General features: G+C 36.1%; 1 protein-coding gene across 6 annotated transcripts in view; it reads left to right on the top strand.

Annotated features, from left to right (window-relative positions):
- Positions 1–12,535, top strand: part of ANKRD28 (ankyrin repeat domain 28) — a 125,514-nt gene that overhangs the window by 76,576 nt on the left and 36,403 nt on the right. For all 6 annotated transcript variants that reach the window (XM_074838358.1, XM_074838380.1, XM_074838373.1 and 3 more), the window contains 5 exons: positions 1,331–1,401; positions 4,276–4,476; positions 5,223–5,310; positions 10,366–10,508; positions 11,572–11,784. In XM_074838358.1, coding sequence (XP_074694459.1) covers positions 1,331–1,401; positions 4,276–4,476; positions 5,223–5,310; positions 10,366–10,508; positions 11,572–11,784 — 716 coding nt within the window. The remainder of the gene's footprint in view (positions 1–1,330; positions 1,402–4,275; positions 4,477–5,222; positions 5,311–10,365; positions 10,509–11,571; positions 11,785–12,535) is intronic.

Raw genomic sequence — 12,535 nt, 5'->3', positions numbered from 1 at the left:
ACTGACTTCAAATTTTTGCTTTGCTTAGAATATAGAACCATGATTTTGTACAGACTGCCAAGTTTCTTGGTCAGGATGTTCAGCTGGACTCGGAGAGACTTCTTTGCTGGTGCAGACCTAGGAGACTTGGATCAAAATACCCTGTCTCTCAGCTGAGTATCCTGACCAGCAGCCTATTTGACATTTGTCTTACCTTCCATCCTCTTCTATTCTTTGCATAGAAAAAATTAAAGTTGATTTTGACATAACAATATTATGTTTAGCCTGAGAAGGTAATAAGCTCTGACGATGTAGCATTAATGTTACAGTGTGATATCATATATCGCTCTATGAACTCTTCCCAACAGTATTTCCAATATTTTTTCAAAACGGTAACATTTTGTCTAAGCTATCACACCTCTGTAAAATCTCAGCAGTCTTCAAATAAAGATGGCTAATTTTCCACTCAAGGTATGAAAAAACCTCCAAGGTTTTGTATGTGTGTATACATACACATAAATACATGTATACATATATGTGTGTGTATATGTTTCAGTAAGAAATGAAGTAATTAAGCTTAATCATTAAGTTTTCTTGTTTGTTGAAGTTCACTGGAAGTTAGAATGTAGTTCAGTTGCTTCTCTCAGGGAAAAAATCCCCAAATCCTTCCTTCCTTTTATTATTAAAAAAAAATTTTAAATCCAAACCCGGCTTGTGTTCCTTACAGATGTTTGTGCGACCTTTTTTCCTGCAGGCAGGAGCAGCTGTCTCTCAGGCGTGTTTTTAGAAGCAGGGAGGTGTGGTTGTTGCAGTCTAGCTCATAAAGGGTGGTCCAGGAGGCCCTGAACTGGGTTAGGTGAGCTGGTGGAGTAGAGAAGATTCACTCCCAAATTCACAGTAGAGGAAGCAGCATCGTTCTATACACCTACGCATCAGACTCGCCAACCACAAGGAAACTGGAAGCATGGGGAGTAAATGTAGCTGCTCTCTCTTTTTTAATGGAGAATTTCAACTATAGTAGGAAAGAATGAGATTTTGTTGCTGAGTGAAAGCAAGGAGTCTTTCTTATCCAACAGTCTTTTATGTGCCTTTGGAAGTGCTAAATATTATAGAGGATTACCTAATTTAAAAGGTGAGTAAACTTTGATGAAAGAGTATTATGGGTGCAGTGTTAAACGAATTTCCTCAAAGGGTGGACTTCAGCTGGAGAAAAGACTCCTTTCCATTTTTGGTATCGTGCTGTATTAATGAACCTAGAATAAGTATCTTCCAATAGTTCTACCTCTGTACTTGAAAGTATTTAAGTCTCTTTAGATATATTACAAATTTCTCTGTTATTTTTTTGTTACAGGAGCTAGAGTTAATGCCAAAGACAGCAAATGGTTGACTCCTTTACACAGAGCTGTGGCATCTTGTAGTGAGGTATACTTTTTTTTTCTGACTGCTTTGTGTTAAAATAAGACATCTCAAATTGCCTTCTGTTCTTTGTTTGTTTTTTACAAATTGAAACTACTCCAAAGGTTTGGAATTGCAGAACATTTTTGCAACAGTTTGTTTGACCTGTTGAGGATATGTGTATATATATCACATGTCTCAGTAGGAAGAAAGGGGGAAAACTATAAACTTCCAGTTCTCAGCCCTTCTCTCCTCCATTTCCCTAGCAGAGGATTCTGCATGCAGTGTTCTCAAGTCCAGTTTACTTCTCTTAAGGTAACCAGAATGGTTCAGCATGAGGGAAGTAGAGATGAACTAAGACCTAGTACAGCTTTTACAGCATAATCATTGCATTTCTTCCTTTTTTTTACATGCTTGTCTGTTCAGGCATTGAAGAAATAAATCGTTCTATAAGGCCTGCAAATATCCTTTTTTAAAAAAGCAATTAATGAGTAATGATAGTATTGAAAACCACGTAAAAAGTTATAAATGAAATGTGTAGAAACTTTTTTGAAGTCTACCAGTTACACGGTTGTGAGAATATAGTAATGTAAGAAATTAATTTGTTAACATTCCTCTATTGTTGATATCCTAATAAAAATTTTGAAACGCCTGCAGAAGATCAAAACAGAGAAATGCTGAGCTTATGTGGAACAGTTAATGCAAAACTTACCTCCTTTGAGATCCTGAATCAAATCAATGCTTATTTCAGTATGTCTCAAAAAATAAAGGTTATTTAAAGATTCTGTGTAAATTTTTGTTTGAGAAAATGGAATTGAATATTTTGGTGATGACAAGCACTGAACTTCAAATATTTGTTCCATGAACTGCCTAAACAAGCCTTGTTTCAGTTTTTACTTTTGAATTCCCTGGATAAATTTGCAATATTTTGTCACTAGCATTAATAGCTAAGTTAGGTGGAGATTCTGTTATTCAAAACTGTTTGAAAATGAATCTTCGAGGACGCCTTATTCCCAAATGCTGTTTGTTCTGCTTGAGGTATTTTTAGGCTGCTCCTTTGGGAGCTGACTAAAGCACCAAATGCTGCATTCTTCAGAGCTGAGGGACAATAAAAGCTCCTTATATCAGTAACGCTTGCAGAGAGGAGTGCTGCAGACAAACTGGACCTAAATGATAACTTCAAGAAATGCAACCATGGTCATATTTTTTTAAACGTGGAATACTTTAAACAGAATACTAACCAAAGGCAAACTACACATGTAAACCAATCAGACTGTGTGCCCAAAAGGCAATGATAGATGCTTGTCAGAATTTTCTATTCATAAACACAGAAAATCATAGGAGCCCACATACGTGGTTGATATGTGTAGGCACTGTTTTCCAGCTGACAGACATACATGGCGTTTGGGCATTAGATGAAGAAAGCTGTAATGAAAAAACTCTTGATAATGATTTCAGTAAAGCATCTGAAATTATTCTTGAAGCAAGAACAGCTGCAATTAAACAAGGACATTGGAACATGCAAAATAGCTGGAATTATGGATTTAGCTGTCAACTGTGCAAGTTCAAGCAACTTCATGTCAAGACAGTCATGCTCGAGGCCTTTATGTTTGTGTACCTGGTGTACTTTGCAAAAAAACCCCACCCTAAGCATATTCACTAATTCTTGAAATTCATTAATGCATATGCACAGAAGATGCATTATTTTTATACTAGTACTATGGTGCTCCCTTCTGCAAAAGGGGTAATAGCTGTTCTAAAATGTCCTTGTTCTGATTATGGTTTTTCTTAATATTTGGTTCAAAAAAGACAAAAATTCAAAATACTTATTAGATTTTTAACATACTAAACCTGCTTAAGTTTCTTTGAGAATAGAAGAGTTATTCCGTTTCTCATTTAAATTACAAGCCTGTGATGCTTTTATGTTTGTTCCTATTTCTTTTTTATTGACAAAAGAAGAAATTTAAGCATTTTAAATACAACTTATTGTAATAAATAGATTTAAGTGTTAATTAGCATTCTGCTCATAGCTGAGAATAATACCTAGCTGTTGTACCATAATGTAACCCAAAATTTCAGTTACTTGTGGTAGCATGTCTTAAGTTCAAAGTGCCAACCATTTTTTAGTGTGCTCAGTGTTTGAGGTGGAAGTCACTGATAGCAACTAGTGAATTGTGGGAAGGTCACGGAGTTGATGTAAAATGCAGTATTCATAATTGCTAACAGATTTTTGTTTTTAAATACATTCCAATTGTGTGCCCATATTTTAACAGGATTTGTTTATCTTGCTGTAAGAATTAGTCTTATTTGTCAAGTTTTCACAGCTTGTACTTATAACAAAAGGAAATGAATAATCTTTTTGTGAGATAGAATTCAGTGCAACATTTTTAAATGGTTTTCAGGAGTTTTGCAACAGTGTATGTTGAAACTTTTTGTGACCATGTTCTATTCTATCTGTGGTTCTCTAAACATACGTTTAATAAGCTGTTCTTAGCCATTTCTAAACTTTGACAGCTTAAGTAGTTTGCTTGGCAAATTGATGAAAATGCGTTATAAGTTCATAGTACTTCAGTAATCCTTAGCAATAGAAGAAGTCCTGAGGAGGTTTATTGAGCTTTGGAAATTAGTTGTGATGACAAAACAATTTGCCAGCCAGTTTAAGGAACGGGATAAGAGACCTGGAAAAACTTGATTCAGTTGAATCCTGTAGGGAGTTTATTGCTCATGTTCTTGAGAGCTTCCCCAGATCTAGATTTATGGTAAAGTATGAATCCCAAAGTGTAAGATGGTGTTTACAAAAGAACAAATTGTAAATAGTTCTATTCCATTATACTGTCATCAGATTTAAGGCTGGCATTTCAAATCTTTACTAAGTGGCTTGGTTTTTTTTAATGTTTTCAGGATGCTGTTCAGGTGTTGTTAAAGCATTCAGCGGATGTCAATGCTCGCGATAAAAACTGGCAGACACCCCTACATATAGCAGCTGCAAACAAAGCTGTGAAATGTGCTGAAGCTTTGGTGCCTCTCCTAAGCAATGTAAATGTGTCTGATCGAGCAGGCAGAACTGCATTGCATCATGCAGCCTTCAGTGGACATGTTGAGGTAAGAGTTATTTTTTTTTTAGCTTGTTTCCCACTCATCATTCTGTCCCTCACATATCTGATGTTTAGTTTCTCAGTTTAAAATCATATTTCCCCCATTCCCTCAAAAAACTCCAACCCCTATTTTGTATTTGAATTTGTCTTTTGTATGCATCTGTGTACAGAATGGTTGTAGAAAATACACGTTACATCATTTAGTTGGAAGGTTATTACAGCATTCACCTTAAGACAGAAGCAAATTTGCCTAAGTAATAGATACGTTTAGAATGGAAAAAAGCAGATCTTTTTCTGTTCAGTACATAAGGAACATATGGAATGTGTTGTCACTGAAATGTGAAGGAAATATATGTAATAAGCTTTAACTCACTAGTTTTCAAGCCCTGAAAAATGACTGCTGAGAAATTCCCTTTGTAATTTTGTATAGGTGATTAGAGGCAAATTTGTGATAGGCTTGCTTTTAGTGAATCCCTTAGTAATAGCCTGAAGACTTCAAAGATTCCATAGCTTTGCCGTATTTAACTGTGAAATGTTTGTGTTGACATCGATTTTTGTGTTCCTTACAGTCACTTCACTATTGCTGCCAAGGTGGGCGCCAGTTTTTTCAAGCTTATGGAATATTCAAAACCCAACACATTTAAATCCTTTGAAAACACGTATTTTTATTTTCTCCTATGATTTTCTTTGTCTAACTTGAAGCAGAATTTTCTGTTATGACTAGAGGATTTTTTTTCTTTGTGTTTATCTCAGATGGTCAGCTTACTGTTGTCTAGAGGGGCCAATATTAATGCATTTGACAAGAAAGACAGACGAGCTATACATTGGGCAGCATATATGGGTATGTACATACATTTCAGTTGATTACTATTGTAAAAAAAAAAATTGCCTTATGCTGAGTGGTTTTATATATTTCTAGGAAAAATATTTACATTGTAAGTGTTGAGGTTATTTGTGTGTCTGCCAGAAAACCTTTAATAGTATACTTCAAATTGCCTTGTAAATGTGTTTTTGTGGTGAGAAAGAGCAATTTGTTGGAAAAAGAAAAGTAAGGTAAGTGATTCTTTAAAAAGAAGGAGCTACGTCTAATCACAGGTGAAAACTTCTGCAATAATGTTAAATAGAAAGCAAGCAATTAATGCAAGGGGCACCTGAAACAGAGGATCTTTACACCAACCTTGGGGCTTGTATTCTAAAAGAAGAATATTTCATCTCTAGAACTCCAAATTCTTGCCTTGCCATTCTTATTCCAGGAGTGGATAATTATTGTTCTCATGATATTGATCAATGCACTGGCAGTACTATCAGAGTAATGTACTTCATTGCCTTTTATCAGACTTTCATTTTATTAAGTGGTAGGAATAGTTTTCTTCAGCATAGCTACAATAAATAGTAGAGCTTTGTATCTCAAGGCTCATTTAAAATATGAGCAATATAAACCATTGAAAGGTGAATCCTGGAAAATGCAGGTTAAGAGTTCTAGACTGACACTGACAAAGACTTCTTAGCTTTATCTAATCACTTTGTTTCTAAGTAATTCACATGCAACTGCAGATTGTATTTGTCGCTGCAGAATATGTTGTACCAGTTCAGAAGCCAAAAACGTAATGTGTCTTTTAATTTCCAGAAAATGTCTAAAAATGCCCTTGAACACATGCAACGTGTCGTATATGAGCAGTGGACAAGTAAGTTTCAGTATCAATTTCAGGAAGGAGCCAGTTGAGATGATTCCATGGTCTTAATCGTTACTCAGTATTTTAGCTTATTGCTTCATAATTTTATCCAACCAAGGGAGAAGAATAAAAGCAGTAGGATAGGTATTGTATGAATCTGCATGCTTGGGAATTTCTTCGGAGACGAAATGGGGAAATAAGACTTCGTTATATGTAATTTTTTGCTCCTGTTATGTTTGGTGATCTGCATTTTCCTAAATTTAAAATTCTCCAGAAAATACGTATCTATATGCATAAGATACCATCTTATGAAACTTAGAGAACAGTCAGGAAGAGAAAATAGTCCTATTATTTATGGCAGCTTTTTTTCCAGAGGTGATCTAAAGATGTGAACATTTTTGTTCACAGTTATAAGAGAAACCTACTACTTGGAATGACTGTCTTGGTGAAAACCTTTATATATATATAGGATTTATAAAGGAGCAACATGTATTTTTGACAAACATTTAAGTTAATGTACAAGGAGAGTAATTTCTGTACTGCCCCTTCCCTGAGTAAAACAAACTAATTTTACAGTATCTGATATCAAAGCAAAAAGTAAGCACATATAAACTAGGAAATTATGTGGACTCATTACATTCATACCTCTAAGTCTAGGATAACTCTGCCTTGGAGGTCTGATCTTAGGCAAAATTGTCCTCAGTATGCATTTTGGTATTGATGCTCATTATTATGAATTGGAGAATTACTTATAAATAGGCATAATGCTGTGCAATGTGTATGCATGGGGGGTGGTTCTTAAAAACAGACTTAAGGTTGCTAATTAAACATATTTCTCATCTGTGGCATTGAGTATCTTATATAACTGCTTTGGAGTTGTTACATTTATCCAAGTAATGTTTCCCAGTCTTCCCAGGGAAGAGCAAATGGAAGCAGTAACTTAAAAGTGAAAATATAGTCTTAAATTTACATACTGAGCAAAATAAAAGAGCAATAGCATGTGGGCAGTGCCTATTTAAATACAAGGGGTAATGGCTTTAAACTGAGAGAGGGTAGATTTAGTTTAGTTGTAAGGAAGAAATTCTTTCCTGCTGGTGAGACAGTGGAACAGGCTGCCCAGAGAAGCTGTGGCTGCCCCCTCCCTGGCAGTGTTCAAGGCCAGGTTGGACGGGGCTTTGAGCAACCTGGTCTAGTGGAAGGTGTCCCTGCCCATGGCAGGGAGTTGGACCTAGATGATCTTTAAGGTCCCCTTCAACCCAAACCATTCTGTAATTCTATGAAATACAGTTACCAAAAACCTTACCCTGAGTTTTGGGGTTTGATAATTCGTTGTTCCTTGTATGAATGTGCTTTGGTCCAAGGACTGAGAATTCTGGTCTTTACAAATTCAAAACTACACATTTATAAAATCAGGCTTGTTCATAAGATCTCAATGGTTGTAAAAGTGATCTTCTCACAAACATCTGGATTCACATAAAAGTGGAATTATTAACTTGTCTTTGCACAGCTCTGTGTTTAGGTCAATTTCACATTAGTCTTGTGTCCCTGACAATACAGGTCTGAAATAACCCGATAGCAATATAAAATAAGACTGTGAAATCCATATGTGAAATGCTAAAAGGAACAACAGGGCCCTGTTGAGCTGTCTTCAGAAGAAAAGACTCGAGTGTGCCAGTGAATTACGAAGTGATCGTCACAGCATTAATACTTTTATAATTTGAAGCTGTATGATACTGTACTTCGAGTACTGATACCAGTACTTGAAACCAAGAAGTAAAAGAACAATCTTCATTATTGATTCAATGTTCTTTGTGATATTTTGTATTATTATTTTGTAATCTACTTACATATGCAAAGTAGTGTCTGTGATAGGCTGTCCAACCACCTTACTCAAGGAGATTATTTGCAAAATTTTGTGGAATGAAATTTGTGTATGAGATGGCAGAGATTTGATGAGCAACAGTGAGAAAACAGACATGTTTTCTGGCTTTTGCTCACCTAAGTAAGTCTTCTATTTTTCAGATGAACTACATTTATTCCAGTTTTAGTCAGTGCTATTTCATAGGCTATTAACAGGAAACTCTGTTAATGGACAGTGGTTGGGTGGGAAAAATATAATTTATCTGATGTTGATCAACCTAAATATCCTTGCAGATAGTAGAGTAGAAAAAGCTTTTGAAAGTCTTCAAACAAGAAAAAAACTGTGACATTCTCACAATTTAGAGCCATTTTACACTGCTCCAGTTGTTTGAAGACAGCCTTAAATCTTTTCCACCATATAAAACTGACCATAGAATAATAAAGAAGTTATGTTTTTCGTCACTCTACTATAAATAACTTTCTAGGGTTATATCCATTGTTTCCCTTCCTTCCTGCTTTTCACCCGGCTCCATTGCTGTCTAGCTGCAATGCTGCGACTAAAATGGACTTTCATTCTTGCGCACTCATTAGTGTATCGGGATGTCTACTCAGCGCTTCCCACTTCAAGTACCTTGCTCTTCTGTTTGAGTGTCTTCCACTGATTGCTGCTTGCGTTTTCAATGCAGGTCAGGGGTTTTTTCTTCTCTTTAAAGCTTTTCTGCCACTGTTCTGTTCAGTGTCTCTCTTCCTTTCACTGCTTTCCATATCTTCTGTACTTCTGTCTCTCATATAGGGCTTGTTTTCATTCTTGTCCCTGTTATATTTGGGTCAGAAGATGAGTATCATGTTTACATTTCTCTTTGTCTTCTTTCCTACAATACTGAAGTAATTCAGAAGTGAAATGTTTCAGCACTTCACATTGCACTGGTAAACTCTGTTTCTGATCGGTATAACTAGCTGAAATGTCAGTCTGTATGTTGTTGGGCATGCAGCATAAAATAGGTATCTGGTGACTGAATGTTTATCAAAATAGCTTTGTCTGTATTCTTTTGGGTAGACATTTCTTATTCAAACTTTTGCAAATTCTCTTAGTCATTGAAAAAGCAAAGACCCTCACTTTTTATGAAGCTGAAAGCTGGATATGATACTTTTTACTTAGATGTCTGACTGGATAAGCATAAGTATTCAGTGTGTCCCTCACCACCTTTTTAACTAAGGTAAGGGTGTCACTTGAAAGGTAAAACAAAGAATCTCACATCTGTTTGTATGGGTCACTTACAAAGGTAAGGCACTAAATGTCTGTTTAACTCAAGTGTGCTCCTTCATTCTGTACACTTTGTCATGATTATCTGTGTGTTTTCAGATGGCTTGTTTGGCAGTTAAATTAACAACTGAGCAAGAATGACAGTTTTTGGTTGCCTCATTTTCATAGCTTTTCTCTAAGCATGCGGTGTCACAACTACATACGTGCAAGCTAGTGGGGGGAGCGTGCGAGCACGGTGAAGGGGGAAGCTGGTTGCCCTTTGCAGCAGCAATGTGGTGTTGGGGCCCCTGGCCCAGCCACAAAGCTGGCAGTGAGAGTGACTGCCTGCTACTTCAGGGTGGGCTCCCTTCCCTTTTCCACCCTCCTACCTGGAACTTCCCCCAGGTCATCCTTCCCCACAAAACCACTTGACTCTTACTTTCCTCCCAGTGACTTAGAAGAATAGTTGGTGCTTTCAGAAGGCTATGGTTCCTCAGAGGCCTGAGCCAGTTTTGAAAATAGAGGTTTGCTAAATCCTGTATGATTTGGGTCAACATTTTAAAGGTTTTGCAAGTAAAGGCAGTTGGATTGGGGGGGGAATATATTTAAAAATAGAATATTTTCTTATTTTCATGTTTGTGTAATTTCTTCAAAGTTTATGTTGAAGGCCTTAAAAACCTTACTGGACATGTTTGCAGTTGAGGTGAAGGTGGCAGACTGACAGTCACATTCTCAAGTTGTTAACAGAAATTTGCAGTAAATGTTTAATAATTACAAAGTTATTTCACCTCTCTAGTTCTCAGATCTTCCCAAAAAATCCTTCTGTGTAAGCAGAAGACAAAATTATTTTTTTTAACATACAAGACTATTTTTGTGGTATAAAAACTATGATTATTGGAGGGGGTATGTGGAAATACTCCCTGTCAGAGATTAATATTTTATATTGCTTTTATAGTTCGTGATACAATTAGAATACAAGAACAATTATTTATTTGCCAGATTAGGTCCAAATGAATAATGTCTTGTTTGTGTTATAAACAATTGTACAATGATTAAGTTTGTAAACTTGTGCTCATTAATATAAAATGCAGCTTTATTCTTTTTATCTTTATTCTTTCAGGTCATATTGAAGTTGTGAAATTACTCGTGGCCCATGGAGCTGAAGTGACATGCAAAGACAAGAAATCATATACACCCTTACATGCTGCAGCATCTAGTGGGATGATCAGCGTAGTCAAATATCTTCTGGATCTGGGAGTTGATGTAAGTAGGAATAAAACAAAGTGATACTTTTTGTTTGAAATGCTCTTGTTAGTATTGTAGCAGAGTTTATTTATGGTTAGGTTGTGATGAAGTGAAAATAATATTTCCAAATATTCACATGCTTTTTTTTTTTTTGTTAAAAAAAAAATCATCCCCCCAAGTAACTTAAGAGCTTTGCAGATTTTGCATAATTATTTGGAAATAAATTTGTATTTAGTAGGGTTTTTTGTTCATTGGACTGGAACTCAGGAAATAGGAATTCCGTTCCTAGCTTTGCTAAACAATCCTTTTTGAACTGCAGGAAATTTGCCTCAGTTATTTGTAAAATATAGATGTTACTGACTTTCTTAAACCCTGTAAGTTTTGGGATATACTAAAAGTTTTGAGAAACTTCGATACTAAGTAAGGAAGGCCATATTAATATTGAAATGCAAAATAAATTAAAGGGCTGTACAGTACGTGTATGTAGAAAGCGTGTTAGCAGCAAACTGTGAAACTGTGTAAGAAATCTGCATTGTTCATCACATTTTAGTCTTACAAGACTGGAGGATGCTGCCAAAGTTCTGTCTTGAGAAGTAGATCAGAATTCAGTATCATGTGCATAGCAACAAATTCTATAGACACACATGTGCGTGCACACCCCCACCCTCCCGGAAAAAAAAAGTCCCTTTGGCCTCCGTTTTTAACGGAAACCCACAAATGATGTTGAAAAATGATAGAGGTCCATCCTGTGCTTAGTCTGTAGTGTCTGTGTAAATTGCCACTGTTGACTTTTTTCCCATATGCGTGTTCTGTCAAGTTGCATACTGCCTACAGGAAACTGGTGTGCAGACAATTGGAGGAGGTTGGCTCACTTGTAAAGCCATCGTACTCTTCCCCAGTACACAATTCTCAATCAAAGTACTACATTCAGAACTTGCTTTTAATTTCTGGTTTTGGAGAGTTCCAAAACATACTGAAGAATTTGTCTCATGACATGAGATTTTTCATTGTCATAATTAAGTGCTGCAGCAGTACAGGTTTTTGCCTACTAACTAATCTTGGGATTTTTTTTCTCTGATAGATGAACGAACCAAATGCCTATGGAAATACTCCTCTCCATGTAGCTTGCTACAACGGGCAAGATGTTGTAGTGAATGAACTTATAGACTGCGGTGCTAATGTAAATCAAATGAATGAGAAGGGTTTTACACCTTTGCACTTTGCTGCTGCGTCAACACATGGAGCCCTGTGTTTAGAGCTTTTGGTCTGTAATGGAGCAGATGTAAATATGAAGGTAGGTGAATCCAAAGCCATCCATTCAATCTTAAAAATGCAGTATGTCTTTTTGTCAGGTAATTTTCAAAATCATTGTTACAATAACATTTAGAAGTTCCCCCTGATTGATGGAATACTTCTGTGAAAAGTACTATAGAAAAAATGAGCCAGTATGTTGCTTCAAGGAACTTGATCTGAAAACCTCAATGGGATGTAGTAAATAGCCCAAAAGGGTAAAGAAGAAAGATGACAATACTGTCTGGTCAATCTTGATTATACTTAAATGTCAGAAATCCACGTAATTTGTCTTTCCTAGTCTGTCCATGTGGTGAGAGCAAATCATATGGAAAAATGCAAAATAACATGTTTTTCTTATAAATAAGCAGTATTAATGAAATCAAGGATATTTCAGAGAAATGTTTATGAAAAGACTAATTGCTGGAGCAGTTAAAGAGCTGATAATGCAAGATCCTAAAATCTAATTAATAAGGGAGAGTTGTGAAGGGTGTATTAAAAATACAAAGATAAGTATATTAGGCCAATGGAAGGTCTTAAACAGCTGTTTTTTTAATTACTCCAGCAAAACTTTGTGAGCAGAGTCAACATATGTCTTACCTGTCTACTTGGTGACAAGTCTTTGGCTGCAGAATATTCCTTAGAACCCTGTCTTAGTGTAGGCAGAAATTCTAATCCACACAAGCATAAAGACAATACCTGTATCTTTTATTATCTTCTCTAGTACGTAGGGTAAAGACTCGAGATGTGAGAGA

This window comes from Strix aluco, chromosome 1, assembly GCF_031877795.1.
Source record: "Strix aluco isolate bStrAlu1 chromosome 1, bStrAlu1.hap1, whole genome shotgun sequence".
Taxonomy (NCBI): Eukaryota; Metazoa; Chordata; class Aves; order Strigiformes; family Strigidae; genus Strix; species Strix aluco.
The sequence above is the reverse complement of the archived record's forward strand: the minus strand, read 5'-3'. Positions and strand labels throughout refer to the sequence as shown.